This window comes from Cyprinus carpio, chromosome A7 (assembly GCF_018340385.1).
Source record: "Cyprinus carpio isolate SPL01 chromosome A7, ASM1834038v1, whole genome shotgun sequence".
NCBI classification, from domain to species: Eukaryota; Metazoa; Chordata; class Actinopteri; order Cypriniformes; family Cyprinidae; genus Cyprinus; species Cyprinus carpio.
This window is the reverse complement of record NC_056578.1, coordinates 14,724,050-14,743,167: the sequence shown is the minus strand read 5'-3', so window position 1 is coordinate 14,743,167 and position 19,118 is coordinate 14,724,050. Positions and strand designations below refer to the sequence as shown.

General features: G+C 36.1%; 2 protein-coding genes, 1 long non-coding RNA gene and 6 other non-coding genes across 11 annotated transcripts; 1 reads left to right on the top strand and 8 right to left on the bottom strand.

Moving 5' to 3' along the window:
* Window positions 1-124: 124 nt before the first annotated feature.
* On the top strand, window positions 125-5,598 carry LOC109093061 (ADP-ribosylation factor-like 2). Its single transcript, XM_019106793.2, has 5 exons — window positions 125-353; window positions 567-677; window positions 4,639-4,801; window positions 5,009-5,089; window positions 5,185-5,598. Exons 1-5 carry the CDS (start codon window positions 289-291, stop codon window positions 5,317-5,319), a joined length of 555 nt encoding a protein of 184 aa, XP_018962338.2. The 5' UTR covers window positions 125-288; the 3' UTR covers window positions 5,320-5,598.
* A 1,297-nt stretch (window positions 5,599-6,895) lies between these two features.
* Window positions 6,896-12,496, bottom strand: LOC109093071. 2 transcript variants are annotated; one of them, XR_006160431.1, is made up of 14 exons: window positions 12,448-12,496; window positions 11,900-11,935; window positions 10,013-10,062; window positions 9,782-9,831; window positions 9,543-9,592; window positions 9,343-9,393; window positions 9,118-9,167; window positions 8,899-8,925; window positions 8,620-8,644; window positions 8,363-8,391; window positions 8,069-8,116; window positions 7,566-7,619; window positions 7,235-7,301; window positions 6,896-7,069 (listed from the first exon to the last, which is right to left on the bottom strand). It is a non-coding gene; the product is annotated as an uncharacterized LOC109093071 (long non-coding RNA). The 2 variants fall into 2 exon arrangements; XR_006160430.1 differs by having other exon boundaries at window positions 9,343-9,389.
* LOC122145840 lies at window positions 7,130-7,196 on the bottom strand. The gene has a single exon (XR_006160573.1). It is a non-coding gene; the product is annotated as a small nucleolar RNA SNORD31 (small nucleolar RNA).
* LOC122145839 lies at window positions 7,457-7,522 on the bottom strand. Its single transcript, XR_006160572.1, has one exon. It is a non-coding gene; the product is annotated as a small nucleolar RNA SNORD31 (small nucleolar RNA).
* Window positions 7,955-8,023, bottom strand: LOC122145838. Its single transcript, XR_006160571.1, has one exon. It is a non-coding gene; the product is annotated as a small nucleolar RNA SNORD31 (small nucleolar RNA).
* LOC122145841 lies at window positions 8,185-8,311 on the bottom strand. Its single transcript, XR_006160574.1, has one exon. It is a non-coding gene; the product is annotated as a small nucleolar RNA SNORD22 (small nucleolar RNA).
* LOC122145837 lies at window positions 9,007-9,077 on the bottom strand. Its single transcript, XR_006160570.1, has one exon. It is a non-coding gene; the product is annotated as a small nucleolar RNA SNORD30 (small nucleolar RNA).
* Window positions 9,239-9,303, bottom strand: LOC122145836. Its single transcript, XR_006160569.1, has one exon. It is a non-coding gene; the product is annotated as a small nucleolar RNA SNORD29 (small nucleolar RNA).
* Window positions 12,497-13,767: 1,271 nt separating the features above from the next.
* Window positions 13,768-18,420, bottom strand: LOC109093057. 2 transcript variants are annotated; one of them, XM_019106788.2, is made up of 3 exons: window positions 18,285-18,420; window positions 15,954-16,605; window positions 13,768-14,561 (listed from the first exon to the last, which is right to left on the bottom strand). In XM_019106788.2, the coding sequence occupies exons 2-3, from the start codon at window positions 16,560-16,562 to the stop codon at window positions 14,409-14,411; spliced, it is 762 nt and encodes a 253-aa protein (XP_018962333.1). In that variant the 5' UTR covers window positions 16,563-16,605; window positions 18,285-18,420; the 3' UTR covers window positions 13,768-14,408. The 2 variants fall into 2 exon arrangements, with proteins under 2 accessions (XP_018962333.1, XP_018962334.1); XM_019106789.2 differs by lacking the exon at window positions 18,285-18,420 and adding an exon at window positions 16,731-16,925.
* Window positions 18,421-19,118: the final 698 nt, after the last annotated feature.

The window sequence follows — 19,118 nt, the reverse complement described above, 5'->3', positions numbered from 1 at the left end:
AAAAGCAGACACGCCCTTGCCGCGGCTCTCGTTCGCCAATAGAAAAAAGCCTAAGTATGAGTGACAGTTAAAAGAACCAATCATATTTCGTCAGCTCCATCTTTACGCACTCTCTAACCAATCATTCTTCAATGTGTTGTGTCGACTCACGGTAACACTTCCTGGTTTCCAGTAGCTTTGCGCAAAACGCATGTGATTTTTATTTAGGAAAATATTGTACGTGTCTCAATAGTTAAGGTTTGATTTCTGGTTAAGATCAGTGCAGTGTTTTACACTTAAACGTTCGCGATGGGTTTACTGACGATCTTGAAGAAGATGAAGCACAAGGAGCGTGAAATGCGTCTGCTAATGCTGTAAGTTACATTTTCACAGAACTGGATTCAAATGTATTCGTATAAATAACTTTGAAAACAATATTCTTTTTAAGCCGCTGTTGTTTTTATTTTTAATAAAGTGCATCCTCGCTCTATTCACGAGTGTCGATTACTCAAACAAGGCTCGTTTAGTGTAATGTTTGTATTACTTGTAATGCTTAAGACTTGTTAACCTTAACCTTTCTGCTTTAGGGGTCTTGACAATGCTGGAAAAACAACCATCCTAAAGAAGTTCAACGGCGAGGATGTCAGCACGATCTCTCCAACATTAGGCTTCAACATAAAGACACTCGAGCACAGAGGGTACGACAGAAGCCTGGTTGTGTTAGATATTTTTTGCATCAATAAGTAGTTAAGGCCATGATAAGATGCTAACTTTTAATGAAACTAATATATATATATATATATATATATATATATATATATATATATATATATATATATATATATATATATATATATATATATATATATATATACATACACATACACACACACACACAACGGAAAGTATTCCGACCCCCTTAAATTTTTCACTCTGTTATATTGCAGCCATTTGCTAAAATCATTTAAGTTAATTTTTTCCCTCATTAATGTACACACAACAACCCCATATTGACAGAAAAACACAGAATTGTTGACATTTTTGCAGATTTATTAAAAAAGAAAAACTTGAAATATCATATGGTCCTAAGTAATCAGACCCTTTGCTGTGACACTCATATATTTAACTCAGGTGCTGTCCATTTCTTCTGATCATCCTTGAGATGGTTCTACACCTTCATTTGAGGCCAGCTGTGTTTGATTATACTGATTGGACTTGATTAGGAAAGCCACACACCTGTCTATATAAGACCTTACAGCTCACAGTGCATGTCAGAGCAAATGAGAATCATGAGGTCAAAGGAACTGCCTGAAGAGCTCAGAGACAGAATTGTGGCAAGGCACAGATCTGGCCAAGGTTACAAAAATGTTCTGCTGCACTTAAGGTTCCTAAGAGCACAGTGGCCTCCATAATCCTTAAATGGAAGACGTTTGGGACGACCAGAACCCTTCCTAGAGCTGGCCGTCCGGCCAAACTGAGCTATCGGGGGGAGAAGAGCCTTAGTGAGAGAGGTAAAGAAGAACCCAAAGATCACTGTGGCTGAGCTCCAGAGATGCAGTCGGGAGATGGGAGAAAGTTGTAGAAAGTCAACCATCACTGCAGCCCTCCAACAGTCGGGGCTTTATGGCAGAGTGGCCCAATGGAAGCCTCTCCTCAGTGCAAGACACATGAAAGCACACCTGAAGGACTCCAAGATGTTGAGAAATAAGATTCTCTGGTCTGATGAGACCAAGATAGAACTTTTTGGCCTTAATTCTAAGCGGTATGTGTGGAGAAAACCAGGCACTGCTCATCACCTGTCCAATACAGTCCCAACAGTGAAGCATGGGGGTGGCAGCATCATGCTGTGGGGGTGGTTTTTTTTCAGCTGCAGGGACAGGACGACTGGTTGCTATCGAGGGAAAGCTGAATGCGGCCAAGTACAGGGATATCCTGGACGAAAACCTTCTCCAGAGTGCTCAGGACCTCAGACTGGGCCGAAGGTTCACCTTCCAACAAGACAATGACCCTAAGCACACAGCTAAAATAACGAAGGAGTGGCTTCATAACTCCGTGACTGTTCTTGAATGGCCCAGCCAGAGCCCTGACTTAAACCCAATTGAGCATCTCTGGAGAGACCTGAAAATGGCTGTCCACCAACGTTTAACATAAAACCTGACAGAACTGGAGAGGATCTGCAAGGAGGAATGGCAGAGGATCCCCAAATCCAGGTGTGAAAAACTTGTTGCATCTTTCCCTAAAAGACTCCGGCTGTATTAGATCAAAAGGGTGCTTCTACTAAATACTGAGCAAAGGGTCTGAATACTTAGGACCATGTGATATTTCAGTTTTTCTTTTTTTAGTAAATGTGCAAAAAATGTCAAAAGTTCTGTGTTTTTTCTGTCAATATGGGGTGCCGTGTGTACATTAATGAGGAAAAAAAAAAATGAACAAATGATTTTAGCAAATGGCTGCAATATAACAGAGTGAAAAATTTAAGGGGGTCTGAATACTTTCCGTACCCACTGTGTGTATGTCTATATATTATATATACACGCACAGGTGCATCTCAATAAATTAGAATGTCGTGGAAAAGTTCATTTATTTCAGTAATTCAACTCGAATTGTGAAATTTGTGTATTAAATTCAATGCACACAGACTGAAGTAGTTTAAGTCTTTGGTTCTTTAATTGTGATTTTTGGCTCACATTTAACAAACCACCAATTCACTTTCTCAACAAATTAGAATACTTCATAAGACCAATAAAAAAAAAACATTTAGTTTTTGTTGTTGGCCTTCTGGAAAGTATGTTCATTTACTGTACATGTACTCAATACTTGGTAGGGGCTCCTTTTGCTTTAATTACTGCCTCAATTCAGTGTGGCATGGAGGTGATCAGTTTGTGGCACTGCTGAGGTGGTATGGAAGCCTCAGCTCTTCTGCATTTTTTGGTCTCTTGTTTCTCATTTTCCTCTTGACAATACCTCATAGATTCTCTCTGGGGTTCAGGTCTGGTGAGTTTGCTGGCCAGTCAAGCACACCAACACTATGGTCATTTGGCAGTGTGAGCAGGTGCAAAATCCTGCTGGAAAATGAAATCAGCATCTTCAGAAAGCTGGTCAGCAGAAGGAAGTGCTCCAAGATTTCTTGGTAAACGGGTGCAGTGACTTTGGTTTTCAAAAAAACACAATGGACCAACACCAGCAGATGACATTGCACCCCAAATCATCACAGACTGTGGAAACTTATCACTGGACTTCAAGCAACTTGGGCTATGAGCTTCTCCACCCTTCCTCCAGACTCTAGGACCTTGGTTTCCAAATTAAATACAAAACTTTCTCTCATCTGAAAAGAGGACTTTGGACCACTGGGCAACTGTCCCATTCTTCTCCTTAGCCCAGGTAAGACACCTCAGGAGTGGCTTAACAAGAGGAATACGACAACTGTAGCCAAATTCCTTGACACGTCTGTGTGTGGTGGCTCTTGATGCCTTGACCCCAGCCTCAGTCCATTCCTTGTTAAGTAATCAAGTACTTGAGTAAAAGTACAGATACGTATATTCAAATATTACTCCAGTAAAAGTAATGGTACTCCTTTTTCAATTTTACTCAAGTCAAAGTACAAAAGTACTTGGTTTTTTTTTTTTTTTTTTTTTTTTTTTTTTTTATGTACTTAAGTAAAAAAGTATTTTCATTTTAATTTTATATAGGTTACTTAATTTAATTTTACATTAGCACTTTTTTTTTATAATCCTACTGCTCAAAATACCCAGGATTATTTCCAAATAACCACCATATAGAGTCAGGATCTCCCGGTTCTTACTTGTGAATTCAGTTCACTGGAGACTCGCACTAAACGGTTCATTAGAATCAGTGAGTTGACAACTCCAGAACAGCTGCAATCGGATCATTCTAATTTGTGAATGAATCGTTTGTTGCGATTTGCGAACCGATTTAAAAGGTTCATTGAAAATAATCACTTCGTTCTTGAATCGGACACTGCTTCTGCGTGTCGGAGCACATGATATATTATAAGGTGTAACGATATGTTTTATGAAATGTAGTGACGTAAAAAGTACGATCTTATGCTTTGGAATGTGGTGAAGTAAAAGTTACTCAAAACTACTCCAGAAAAGTACAAATACTTAAAAAAAAAAAAAAAAAAAAAAAAAAAAAAAAATGTACTTAAGTACAGTAACGAAGTAAAGCTACTCCGTTACTGCCCACCACTGCAACTGTCAGATCAGCAGTCTTCCCCATGATTGTGTAGCCTAGTGAACCAAACTGAGAGACCATTTTGAAGGCTCATGAAACCTTTGCAGGTGTTTTGAGCTGATTGGCATGTCACCATATTCTAATTTGTTGAGATGTGAATTGGTGGGTTTTTGTTAAATGTGAGCCAAAATCATCACAGTTAAAAGAACCAAAGACTTAAACTACTTCAGTCTGTGTGCACTGAATTTATTTAATACACAAGTTTCACAATTTGAGTTGAATTACTGAAATAAATGAACTTTTCCACGACATTCTAATTTGAGATGCACCTGTATGTGTGTGTGTGCGTGTGTAAAGAGAATATACAACTATACAAGCTTTCTGTTTATCAATGTTGCTGATGAATTTCAAATAATTCTCAAATGCATTAATTTTGTTTCTCTTTTTCCTTCACTTTGAAACTAGGTTTAAGCTGAATATCTGGGATGTGGGTGGTCAAAAGTCCTTGAGATCTTACTGGAGGAATTATTTTGAGAGTACAGATGGACTGGTGTGGGTAGTGGACAGTGCTGATAGATTGAGACTGGAGGACTGCAGGAAAGAGCTGAGTACATTATTAATAGAGGAGGTGAGAGGACCAATATCTTTACTTAGACCTAAAGTTACAGTTTAAAAAAAAATTAAATGGTCAGATTTTGACATTTGTTTACTCAGCATCTTTTATTGCACATAAATGACAATAGGCTACATAGTTTCAAATCAAGCATGTGTTGCTGAATAAAATGTAATGTGTTCATTACACTTTATTTATGATTAATGCATTTCTCTCCAATAGCGATTAGCAGGAGCCACTCTGTTAGTTTTTGCTAACAAACAGGATCTACTAGGTGCTTTATCAAAAGATGCAATTCGAGAGGTGAGTCTTATGTTTAAGAGACATTTGTATTTTAATGAAACTGCCTTACGGTTGGAGGAATCTGTGAATATGCTCGTTTTCTGAATTTTGTCCAGGTTTTAGCCCTTGATGACATAAAGACCCATCACTGGTGCATTGTGGGATGTAGTGCCGTGACAGGTGAGAACCTGCTGACGGGTGTGGACTGGCTGCTTGATGATATAGCAGCTCGGATCTTCACAACTGACTGATGGACTGAACGTTTCAAGACATTTGGGAGATGGACAGTAAAAAAAAAAAAAAATTCTTTTTGGACTGAAAATGTACTTCAAATATGTTTGAGGATGTCCAAGTAGCTGTACTACCAACATGTTTTTGAAAGCCCACAAAGTAATCTGTTTGCTTGAAATGGAAGCCATTTTGGAGTTTTCCCTGTGTACTGTTCAACACCATTTGTAACTAGCTCTGAGTGTGCAACTGTTAAAATACATCACAACTTCCAAGAATACACTTATTTCTGCCTTGACAAATCTGGTACCTGGTCATTTTCAATTACAACTGATGGTCTTTTTCATTCTGTTTAAAGTAATTACAGGTCAGGCTCCAGCCTTCCAGATTTGAATGAAGTTTTAGAGAGAGGTTCCATCTCAACTAGCCACTTTTCATTTTTAATATTCATGAATGTGTTTTGGCCCTTTAACCCCTTAACTGTCACCCCCCATTTTTTAAAATAGGCATTAAAGTGCACTATCCAAACTTAAATTGTTGTATTTTATGAACACTTTGGAATATAGACCTAAGGTTGGTCTCTTTTTAAAGAAGAAAATTAGCATATTTTGGCAAAAGTGGAATTTTTAAAAAAAAAATTGAAGTATCAAAAAGTTATGTAAGTTTAAATGTACTGTAAATAAAATGCGCTATATTTATTTTATTTATTATTAATATTTTACATAACATGTTTTACTCTAAAATTGGTATAAAATTAATGCCTTGTGTCTAAATAAGTTATGTTCCAAATTTGAAGCTGATATGAAAAAAATTGAGGTTTCTGTGAGATTTTATTTAGGGCGTCATACCACAAATAGCCACTGGGAGCCATCAAAACTCCTTTGAATTTTTTTTAAAGAATTTTTCCCTAGATTTCTCTGTCAATGTTTCTTCAATACTCAAAATAACCACCAAATATGGAATCCTGAGACTCAGACCTTTCCAATGATATGTTTGTTGTCAAAATTATAAAAAGTTTTGATTCTAAAAGACCGTAATGCATTTTGTAATATGACACTAGACACTGCCCACTAAGGGGGAGGAGACCGCAATAAGATTTTAAAGTACCATTTCCATGGTAACGCAATGTCCGATTTCAAAATGGTTTTCACAGGATGAATCTTGGGCTTCTAAGCTTTCAAATGATATATAATTTATGATGATTACTAAAAGATTTTTTAGAGAAAAAGGACAACAAAAAAAAAAAGAGTGCCAAGCGTCCCACAGGTGGGACGGTGACAGTTAAGGGGTTAAGGGGTATTTTTTGGACCTCAGCTCGTTTTGTTAAGTACTTTTTGCTTTAGTTCAAATCTTACCTTAACACATTAACCTAACATTGAACACTACTTTTATATTAAGTGCTGTGAATAGTCAAGTTGTATAAGTTTGAGCAAACATTCTACAATTAAATACTATTTGTTGGTTCATGATGTCTCAAGCATTACAAGCTAAAGTTTACTGCAAAGTGTCACTTTTCCATTTAGAGAAATTAAGTTCTGATACAAACGAATGCAAAAGGTTGAAGACTCAGGGACACAAAACAGGAATTGAAACCGCAAATTCAGTAAAGCCATTTATTTTGCAAGCAGCTTTTGAATAAAGAATACAAAGGAAACACATTCCATTTATATCGTCAGTCAATAACACCATTCAGCCAACACTCCAGTTAAGCAGATGTACAAGGACACAGATCAGCGTGTCAGCCAGTTCAACTTCTGATGCAGTTTACGTGACCTGGGGGAGATAAAGAGTGTCAGTAAAAGTCTCTTAAATCAGCACCTTTAAATATTTCTAGGTTTATCAGAATCATCAATCAGTCATAACACATCAGACTGGGGCGATAAATGTCATCATTAAAAAGTAAAACTAAACTTTCAAAAGCTGATACAAAATACAAACCTTTAAAGTCAACAGAACACCAGCAATCAAGTGACACTGGGACAACCTGGATGGACAGTAGCAACACCTAAAGAACGGGAGGAGAAAAAAAAAAAAAATTACAGACATGAGGTATGGTTTAGAGGGGATATCAATCTGTCTTGACTTTTCAGCCTGGGGCAATCAACTCATATCCATACTTTTTTCAATCAACATTGTGTAAGTTTCAAACAAAACAAATCACTGCGGTCAGAGGGTACCATTCAGTCAGATAAATCAGACTGGGGCGGTAACTCAGTCATCACACCTACTATTTCACATGTAACGCAACTTGAAAATACAAAATACATACCAGCTTCAGTACGCTCAAGGGGTAAAGAACTCTGAGGGAAAATTCACTGCAGTCCTGTAAGGAAACAAAAACAAATAATTGAACATGCTTCATGTATGCTAATGCTACTCCTTATTAGACTGTTGGTACTCAAGTCATCCCCTTATTTCCCAGGCATTTAGATGGGAGAGCTACACATATGTAAATGCTGTAATGTCAGTAGTAAATTTTTACTAAAGGGGTCATATGATGCGATTAAGTTTTCCTTTCTCTTTTGAGTTACAAGTTGTTTGTGAAAGGATAAGATCCCTAAAGTTGCAAAGAACTAAAGTCTCAAACCCAAAGAGATATTCTTTATAAAAAGTTAAGACTCATCCACGTCCTCCTAAAACGCCTCGTTTAAACAGTTACTGAGGTCAGAGGGTACCATTCAGTCAGATTAATCAGACTGGGGCGGTAATTCCATCATCACACCTACTAGGATAGCTCACATGTCTCTGAAGTTGAAAACACAAAATACATACTGTTATAGTATGCTCAAGGGGGAAGGACTTCAAGAATCCACTGTAGTCCTGCAAGGAATCAAGAGAAACAAGATTAGGGAACGTATGTAAAGAAACTTGTCTACACTAAAGCTAGTCCTTCTCAGACTGTTGGTAACCCCAACAAGTCATCCCCTTGTTACCCAGGCAACACCAGTGGGTTCACCTTTTCAGGTTCTGGTATTGACACAGGGCATAAGACGTGTGCAAGTTACATCATAAAAGGACCAGCTGCAATAGGTTTGTCATTTTGTATATTAGGAACAGAATTCTCACCTGTGAATGTCTCATCTCAGATGTGCCACCTATAGGTTAAAAAAAAAAAAAAATAGGATGGGAGACCTACACAAATGCAGAGATAACACACATACAGATGCCAAATCTGTAACATCAGTAATATTAATTAATCAGCAGGACTTCAGACGAACGAGACTGCAAAAATCATCATAGGTTACAGATGGAATAGAGCAGTGCAAATTAACTACAAAGGGACCATTTCAATGGAATGTGTCATGAGAAATGCATATTCTTACCTGCGGAGCATTTCAGGTATGCAACCTTTTGGAGAGAAAACCAATCGGAGTGTCATTTCAAATACAAAAAGCATTCAAAAATCTAGATGAATCATGTACTGTAACTTCAGTAATAAAAGATGTATCAACAGGATTTCAGACGAACGAGATTCCAAAAAGGTAATCATCATCAGTTACAGAGGGATTGAGTGTATTACAGATGGAAGAGCACAGAGATGCAAGTTAACTACAAAAGGGACCATTTCAATGGAATGTGTCATGAGAGATGCATATTCCTACCTGCTGAGAGTACTTCAGGTATGCAACCTTTTAGGAGAGAAAATCAGAGTGTCATTTCAGATACAAATAGCATTTAAAAAAAAAAAAAAAAAAGTGAATAATGTACTGTAACTTCAGTAATAAAGATTTATCAACAGGATTTCAGACGAACGAGATTCCAAAAGATAATCATCATTAGTTACAGAGGGTTAATCAGCACATGGGAGCAAGTAACCTTACCTAATACCACCAAAGGACATGACCCGCTTCGTTTTGCACAAATAACAGTCCTGTCAAGAAAATAAGAGGAACAATGTCAGACACGGGCATATGTAAAATCAGAATAATAAACATCCCATAAATCTCTCAGATGTTCGTAACTTTTCACATCGGGTCAAAGTGAGCTAAGTATCTTCATCACAGAGATGGAGCAAAACACAGCATTTAAAAATTAAACTGAAGTACCTTAGGGAGTTGCAGGTTCTTGCTGAAAAAGCCATTTTGTTCCAACACTACCTTAAAAACAAAAAGACCTTTAATATTTAAACTACAGAGAAACAAGACCATCAGGTTTATCACCGTCTGATCAGGGCTTTGGTGACTAACGTCATGGGACAATAATGCAGTCCAGATATTAACAGTAAACCATTCAAAGAAAAACTCACATGAACATCTTTATAGCCACACCACTACCACCAAGACAAAGTGGGATGATCTAGAAAATTACAGGCATTATAAGCACAGAAAGCAGCCAACAGTTCAAAAACAAGCACTATACAGTCTGATCATACTTTGGTGACTAGAATGCCATACGACAAATCTGTCGTCCAGATAAGATATGAAAGGATAATCATTTCAGATAAGTTGAAAATTAAACAAATTGTGAACATGAAGATACACTTACCAATACAACATCTATGGTCACCATGCCCTCCAAGATCACGTGAAGGAGCCCTTAAATTAGAACAAAACAATTAAACACCACAATAAGGAGGTGACTAGACTGCACTCGTCATCTGGACTATGTCAGAATAAAAAAGGCAAACATCACTGGAATTCAGACATATGCTTGTCTTTGAAATCATCATCTAAATGTTCAGTCTTAAAAGGAAGGACCTTAACACTTAGAGCTTACCTTGAATTTAACAGATTTCCGCCTGCTCATCCCAGCAGCCTGCATGGAAACTGCAAAACAAATACTTTGTAAGTGCCTGCATTCACAAACATGACTAGAACCAACAAAAATGCTTGGTGGCGTGTGCTAGATGTCCAGTGCTACTCAGTTTAGAACAGTTACATCAAAGCAATTCAGGAAGAGAGAATTCAGAAGTCATCACAGTAGCACCGGATGTCTATTCACGCACTCCGCACACAAATGCTGCGGTTACTTCTTGGGTGTGGTAGACCATAATTCAGGCTTAAACCATAGGTGGAGGATTAGGGGTGTGCGATATCAGGATTTTTGATCGTGGATGATTAAAAATGTCACCACGATCTGCTTTTGAAGAAACCATATTAGCCTGCTACAGCGCACATTCAATCAGCTGCCGTTCTGGCGCTTCAGTCGGTACAACATGACGGTCACATCAAATATTAACTCAGCGGTAGATTTATATATTACAGTTGATGCTCCCCATTGATTTTGATAGTATCCTTTAAATTGTTTTTATTTATATATATATATATATATATATATATATGAAAACCTTCAATGTATTTATACAGTATGTATGTATATATATATTTTTTTATATTTGTTCTTCCAGTTTCTTGAATGCTATTGCAAAATACACCTACTGAACCTGAAAAAAAGCACTGCTTGTTTTGTGTATTATGTGTATTTTAATGAACACCTTTGTTTTTTTTATAATAAAGTTCAAAAAGACTGAAAAATGTCTGCCATAGGGCTGGGCGATATGGCCAGAAAAATTACAACGATAATTCTTCATATCAGTCGATATCGATAATTATCACGATAAATGTCAAATCTTTATTTCTTTCAAGGTTTAAGCCAGATTTTTGCTCCAAAGTGAAAGTTGTAGAAACCAGACCATTAATTTCCCTTAAAATAAATATCTAAATGGGAAAAAAAAAACTATTAGGTTTCTGTGTTCAAATGAGTGATATGGTTTCAAATCAAGAAACAGATTTGGGTTGCCTGATAGTATTAATCACTTTTTGTCTTACAAATGCACATTTGATAGTAGCTTGAGTTAGGATGCAGAGGTAAATTTGTTCATTATCAAAATCAGTAACTTAACATCTGTAAAACTGTAGCAACCTCAGTTTTATATGGTTAATTTATTCTAACCAAGTTTATTATTATTATTATTATTATTATTTTTTTATTAATTAAGCATTGATCATAGTAGCATACATTTAAAATCATGATAAACGGTTAAATCCACACATATAGCACCTCAGTACCATGGTAAAAATATAATTATGGATTTTAGGTAGCCTATTTGTATGAAAAACAGTAGTCTAAAAACATACAGTATAAATGCATACGTTCTATAGCTTTATCAAAATGCATACTACAACCATTACTCCTTTAATAAAATTCTGACTGTCTTGTTGCACTCAAGTGTTTGGCTTTAAATAAAAGTAAAATCAAAATGAAAGAATTGATAAAATCATGATTTTCCTTAAGAAAAAAAAAGTTGATATTTTTGCCATATCGCCCACCCCCATGTAAGATCCTTTATCACTTCATTTAAACTCAAGTTCTTTATTAGAAAGGATCGCAATAAAGATGGACTGATAATCTGTTCAAGCAGCTTTATAGATTGCAATGTTCTAGTTAGTTGAATTCTTAATATCAGGTCCACAAGTGGCACAAACTGACCTCTAAAAAACACCCAATAATGTAAATACAGCACTGTGTACTCAGAAGGAGCTGTGCTTAAATGTAATAATTCTATCATTAAAGACTAACTGGCCAAAAGACATAAATATCAAATCGACCTCCATGTATGCTTCAGGAAAAGCACTATAAAATGCACCCTGCTACAGAACTTACCTTCCCATGAGGCCATGCTCGTCGCAGTCGCCATTGCTGCAAAAGAAAAACCTCTAGTTAAGACACGTGTTTGCATCTGAAGCTTCCAGAACACTCTTATCGTAAAAAATGTAATAAATTCACGTCGGTCTCTCCTCAGATAAATAAAGTGCAATCACAGTATTTCAGTACAGGTCTGTGAGTTATCATCATTGAGAGATCTCGCCAAAGCATTAAAAAAAAAAAAAAAAAAAAACACAGTAGTAAATATGACTTAATTCTATCGTAGTAACAAGTCAGCTTTGATAATAATGGTGAAGTTTCAAATATTCGCAAAAGGTAAGCCATGATGGTTTCAGATACACATCAGGGGCTCGTGGGCCACAGGAACAGAAACACGCAAAGGTGTGCCTACTAAAGGCCTGTGACCTCAAATAAACATTAAAATGCATACTAAGAAAGAAAAAGGGGATATATGTATATAACGTAGGTCCCCTTTGTAGAAGAAAGCGAAATAAAACACAGAACAACTACAGTACATGTAATGAAAACATAGCGGAACACCTTACCAGAAGAAAAGCTGCACCAAAATGGACGAAAGGAGGGTCTCGGCGCCTTTTATTCCTCTCACGTCAAATCCACGCCCATTTTAAAAACAACCAATGAGGTTACTGGATTACACTAAAAGCGCCAGCAGTCATTGTTTTTGAGTTTTTTTTTTTTGTTTTTTTTTTATTGAACAATATAACAACCATAATTGGCCTGGTACACCAGCATTCACTGTTTTTGAGTTCAAATAAAATAAATTACTAAACTGTACCCGCACAAAATTTATGAAAAAATGTTTTTCTAGTGCATATTACATATTCTATAGCAAAAATAATAAATGCAGCAGATTAATCACAGACACTTAGAGGCAAACAAAACAAAGTTCAATGTGTCTAATAATTATTCAAGGTTTCAGTAAATACATGAATATTTTTTAAGCTTCAAGTTTAACACTAGATGGCATCATATCTGCACCGATACAAGGGTACTAGTAGGCCTTGGAACAGCAAAGCTACTCATTCTAGTCTACATCTATGTAGTATGTATACTGTGCATAGTATGCTCATTTTCTGAATGCATGATTACCCAGATGACCCACCCTATTTGTCAGCCTGTCCAGAATTAATTAGAGCACACTACATCCCACTATATATATATATATATATATATATATATATATATATATATATATATATATATATATATATATATATATATATAGGTGCTGGTCATATAATTAGAATATCATCAAAAAGTTGATTTCACTAATTCCATTCAAAAAGTGAAACTTGTATATTATATTCATTCATTACGCACAGACTGATATATTTCAAATGTTTATGTCTTTTAATTTTGATCATTAGTGAAATAAGTGAATTAGTGGAATTAGTGAAATAAATCAACTTTTTGATGATATTCTAATTATATGACCAGCACCTGTGTGTATGTATAGATAGATAGATAGATAGATAGATAGATAGATCAAGTATCAAAATATACAAAAAAGGTTCAAAATATGTATTTTTGTAAATATATTTTCTACCAATATATTCTAAAATAACAATACATTTTAAAAACATTTCAAAAATATATTTTGCACTATATATATTTACAATCCTAGTGAACACATTCACATGTCACATTCTGAAATATATTTTTGTAGTTTTTGTATATGAGGGATGAAACTAAATATATTTTCTATTTCAAATATATATTTAATTGAGTTTCACTGTTTGCAACATATATTTGGCATACATTTATATATTTTGGTCACAAAAGATATGTTTTTTGCTGTATAGGAAACAACACTTTTGTACAGTAGAACAGAATCAAGCAACACAGGTTGATTTTGTCTCACTTTTCCTTTTAATTATTAGCTTTGCTTTGATATCACAATGCAGATAAAACAAAACAAACAAAAATCTCCTACGTGACATTAGGAAATTGGGTTCAGCAAGCAAGTTATAGAAGATAAATAAGTCCCAAGAAAACAAAAGCCATCTTCACTTCATCTCTTGGCTCAGTTATTTATACACTTCACTGCCAGTGATGTTACCTGTTGATGACATTTTTTTTTTTTTTAAATCCATGAGCTCCCAATTTTTAAGAGTTAACCCTTTGGTACATAACCTGTAATACAGGCTCATTGCCAAATTACATGAACTCTGCTACTGTTCACAGCTAAAAAACATTATCAAAATCTTTCCATGTCAGATAATAATAGCATATGGCCTTGTGTTTCCTCACAAAGGGAACAAAGATCAGGTAGACGCCTCTTTAGCACTGTGATAACAAATGTATACACTGATAAAAAGTTCAAATATTGACCTTTCATGTCAAGTTACATAATGATCAGTTTAAAACCGTATCAGTGGCTATCAGTTTTATGTAAGAACAACAATGCATTAAATATTTGAGCACATTTAAATGAATAATTGGAATTACTCATCAAGTTGAAAATACAAGTCAGTCTGTTCTCCTGTTATCTGAACTCTGCTAAAACACCATTCCTGTTCAATTCACTTTTGTCTGATGGTGTGGATGAAGACGAGGTTGATGATATAGGTGTCAGTGTCACACTATACAGATTGGCAACGAAAGTCTCCCATCCTTGACGGAAAGCTCTGTCCACAGCTAAAGTAGAAAAATGACAAGAAATGATGAAGCCAGTATATCACAGAAAACACCCTTTTATATGTGAACATACATCAGACGTTTGTTCATACAGAAGTTTGTTTAGTTCTACAGGGTCATTGCTCTGACAGAGAGAGAATGTGCCCTTATTAGCTGAACTAGAGGACATAGAATGGAGGTGACAGGGTTGTTTGGTTATTTGCAGACATCCCTCTAACCAAGCTCACCTTGTATCCAACTGCAAAGAGTTGTCCCTGTATCACTTGCGTTTGTCCCCTGACCACATAAGTGCAAACAGAAAACTGACAGTGACTTAACAGATGGGCCAAAAAATTTCTAACAACACAAGGGGGTGGGATTAAGGAAATTAGCTATTACTGTTTAAGTAGGGTGGAGAGATGGAAAGGAGAGGCAAACCATGGTATATTGCAGCAAATGTAAACAGTTAAGGGGTGATAAAAGACTGCTTATTTCTGCACAATGCAGAAAAAAGAACTTTACCCCAGATGTCTCTATATATCTCTAAAACATCTTCCTCCAAAGCATAGATGGTTACAGAGTAACCGTAGCCCTGCCTGCTCAAGTGATCTTCCAAATAATATTAAGGCCTTAGGACAGGGGTGTCCAGACCCGGTCCTGGAGGGCCACTGTTCTGCAGAGTTTAGCTCCAACCCTAATCAAACACACCTGAACCAGCTAATCAAGAACTTAGGCGCACTAGAAAGCTCCAGGCAGGTGTGTTGAGAAGAGTTGGAGTTAAACTCTGCAGGTCCCTGGCCCTCCAGGACTGAGTTTGGACACCCCTAGGAGTTAAATATTGTAATTAGATACTGGGATGATGTTAAGATCTTTTGTAAAAATTAACTTTGGATTAATTCACGATTAAATTATTACCAAGCGAAATTTGAGAAATGTTTTTTAGACTGTCCTTTTTAAGGTGCCATCAAATCAAACCAATATTATCTATTAACCATGGCCTGCTACATAGGCTTTTAAACACAAATTAGCTACTAAGCAAATACAAATATGGGATCACATTTCATTTTTCTAATATTTATAAAATACCACTGCCAAACGCTTAATTTGTATCTTTATCTACACGTTGTTATGTGAACAACCAGTTATTAACTACATAATCTAATCGTACGTTGTTGTAAGCAGTTTGTGTTTGATTCACTAAAAAGAACCGACTCATTAGAGTCATTCGCGTTTTGCGGGCATGTTTTTATTCACCAAAGCGCACAGTTGCAGTCAGGGTATTTCAGGAAGGAGGAGGATTTTTCGGCGGAGGAATGAACGTTGGAACCGCCAACGGAACCGAACGTCATTCTATTCCGGTTCCGGTATTTTATAAAATGAATTAAACCAGCACCAATTAGCAACCAAATCTTACCTTGCGATAATTCTTAAGAGTGTTTCTCTTTACAACTTCCAATGACTCTCCATTCTGTTTGCCTTCTGTCTTCCCTTTTCTTGTGTTTTTCATTTCCCCTTCTCCTTCCTTCTTTTCCGAGATCAGAATCTGGTCTTCAGCATGCTCCCTCGCAGAGAAATGGACCAGTGTTGGTTCTGGTTCTCTGCTGCTCTCCAGGGTTTGGGTGGTTGGTGGCACCTCTGGGTTTAGATGTACAGAGGTGGGCTTGTTGGTCTCCTTACCCGGGGGTTTCTCTGAGGAAAATTTGTCATATTTTGCCTTCCTGGAGCTCATCCTGCTCCAGCGGCGGCTCAGTCTGCTGGGCTTTCTCTTCAGTAAAGTGGTCCCATCATCATCCATCACACCCTGGTTAAAATCAACCACATGGTCATCCTCTTCTATCCAGCTTGGAGCTGTCCCATTGTCTTGGCTGCTCCGGTGTATGGTTCCTATCTGCTCTTCTGTGGTCTCTCTCTGTACATCGTCTCCACACATTTCATCCAAGCGCCCGTAGAATCCACTAGCCTTGTCCAGGAAAGGAGGAGAACGAGGGCCCATGTTCTTTTTGGAGCTCCTGCCGATAGTCATGGTCTTGTGAACTCAGGAGAGATCTTTATCCAGTCTTTGTAATCTAAAGAGGAAGGAAGGAAGAAGGAAACATGACTTTGACGTGTGCTGGTGGTCATCTGTTAAAAATGTTGAGAAAAGATCAGCCATATAGTTGTCATGAGAGACGATACAGAAAACAGTCCTTACACAATCAAACAAAAGAAGAAGAGCAGCAGGCTTCCTCGGGGCTACTGTCCAAATTAAATCTACATGGCCTGAGGTTTATCTCTCCCCTCCATCCCACATTAATGTGTGTTTATAAGTCATGTCATCATAGGCACACTGTTCAAAGTTCATTCTGTGTGTACAGCGTATCAGGAACAGTGTGTCTCCTAAAACGACAGACTACTCTCTGCTTTATGACTTTATAAGATAAGATGAACTCCAGCCTGTCATTGACTTTGACTCCAGTTGGTCATGCTGGAATTGCAGCTGGTGCCAAGACAGATGACTGTGACTCAAAATCACTCATAAATATGTCATACAGCGCAGAGGCTTAAACAGCCATTATTGCACGCTTTTTATATTATTCATATTAGGACGTTCATTAAGCTGGACTTTTCAAATATTTTACAAAAAGCTGAACTCCAAATGAAATGGACCATGCATGAAATTAAGAGCTATACTTATATTTTATCACATAAATATTTTAGTAAAGCCCGTAACTTACATATACAGTATGGGAACTTAGTTTTTAAGATATTATGATGCATGATATAATGAGAAAATATTTTAATTTAAATGCTGAACTCCAAATGAAATGGACCATGAAATTAAGAGCTATACTTATTTTTTTTATATGTATGTTATGTGTTTATTTTAGATTTATATAATTTTATATTAAATTTTTGTTTACATAATATATGTGTGTATACTGTATATATTTATTATGTATATATAAATACACACACATGCATGTATATATTTAAGAAGAATATGTTATGTTTATATATTAAATATATTTATATATAATATAAAAATATAAGAATATAAATATATAAATGTATATACATGTAAATATTTTCTAAATATATAATTTATGTGTGTGTATTTATATATACATCATAAATATACCCTGTACACATACATATATTATGTAAACAAAACTTTTATTTTGGATGTGATTAATCGTGATTAATCATTTGACAGCCCTAATTTTATCACATAAATATTTTAGTAAAGCCCATAACTTACATATACAGTATGGGAACTTAGTTTTTAAGATATTATGATGCATGATATAATGAGAAAATATTTTAATTTAAATGCTCTGCTGTCGATTTCAGCTCTTTGGAAATGTTAGGTCAGTGTTGATGGTGTATAGTTTTCTCATATTACAAGCTGTAGTTCTGGTTGGAAAGTGTTATAAAGTTTTGTGGTTAAAAAATAAAAGAATTGACTAACTTCAGTGTTTAGAGTTAATCATGGGAGTATATATAACTTGGTGTTGTAAATGATAATTTACACATAAAAAAAACTATGCTTCCAATATTACTATATAAATAAAGTGTCTTATTTTGTGTGTAAACTATCATTTCAGAATCTCAAGTTTGCTTCATAATAAGCTTAAAAATATTCATACATTTAAAGAAAAAAAAGAACATGCAAGCAAAAATATAAATTACAGAAAAATGGATTAATAAAAATAAACATAAATATAAGACATAAAAACAAAAGCAAGAGCACTGTAGTCTGACTTACCTGCTGGCTGTTTTCGCGTGACTCTGTTCTTACTCGCTCTCTGTGTTCTTGGCCCAACTCACCTTACTCTGACACACACAATCGTCACACCGTCTGAACCTGTCGTCATTCAAGCACAGTAATACCTCCCCCTCTCGGTTTCTGTGTAATTTAATTCAATGAAGAAGAGAAGTTTACTGCACAAGTTGTAAAGTTGTTGTAAGTGTTGCTAAATGACTCACCTGCGCAGGACTCTTAAATGTGTTTTGGGGATTATTCACTGGGTGGAAACATGATGCACTGGGAGGGATTCCACTTCCAAAAAGGAATACTGTTTTACATATTTTTCCCCCTCAAACTGATGTTGGAATACATAAAGAGGGTAAAATAGGGGTCTCAAAATACCAAAGTGACAGTGATGGAAAGAGAAAGATTGCAATAAACACCTGGAAACATTAGGTGTGGCCTTTGAGACTGTCTGCTATACAGGGTAATACTTAAGAAAGTGCACGTAATTGTATGTCGGACTCATCTGTATTCAGTTCTCATGTTTTCTTTAAAATAGTTTAAACATCAGTAGTCATTTGAAGCATTGTCTAACCTTATGAAACAACTTCTAGACTAAAAAAAAAATGTCTGAAGAAAAGTTAAGGTAATTGCCCAATGGCGACGGCCCTCCCCGCTGTCTCACAGCTGTGATTTCCTATATGTGTGTGGTTAAAAGGACACAGGATGCTGCAGTACTATCAAGTCATTTTGAGGAGGGACTTTACTGTCTGGTTGTTCATTCCTTGTGCTCACATGGCATCATATTCATAGATGGTGAAAGATCAGCTTAGTAAAAAAGGATGAAAT

Excerpts from the sequence above, each read along its gene's own strand:
- LOC109093057 (XM_019106788.2), bottom strand. The coding sequence starts at position 16,562 with ATGACTATCGGCAGGAGCTCCAAAAAGAACATGGGCCCTCGTTCTCCT. Across the intron at positions 14,562-15,953 it reads CTCTTAAGAATTATCGCAAG|GCTGTGGACAGAGCTTTCCG; the intron begins GTAAGATTTGGT and ends TTTTCTACTTTA.
- LOC109093061 (XM_019106793.2), top strand. The coding sequence starts at position 289 with ATGGGTTTACTGACGATCTTGAAGAAGATGAAGCACAAGGAGCGTGAA. Across the intron at positions 678-4,638 it reads AAGACACTCGAGCACAGAGG|GTTTAAGCTGAATATCTGGG; the intron begins GTACGACAGAAG and ends CTTTGAAACTAG. Across the intron at positions 4,802-5,008 it reads GTACATTATTAATAGAGGAG|CGATTAGCAGGAGCCACTCT; the intron begins GTGAGAGGACCA and ends TCTCTCCAATAG.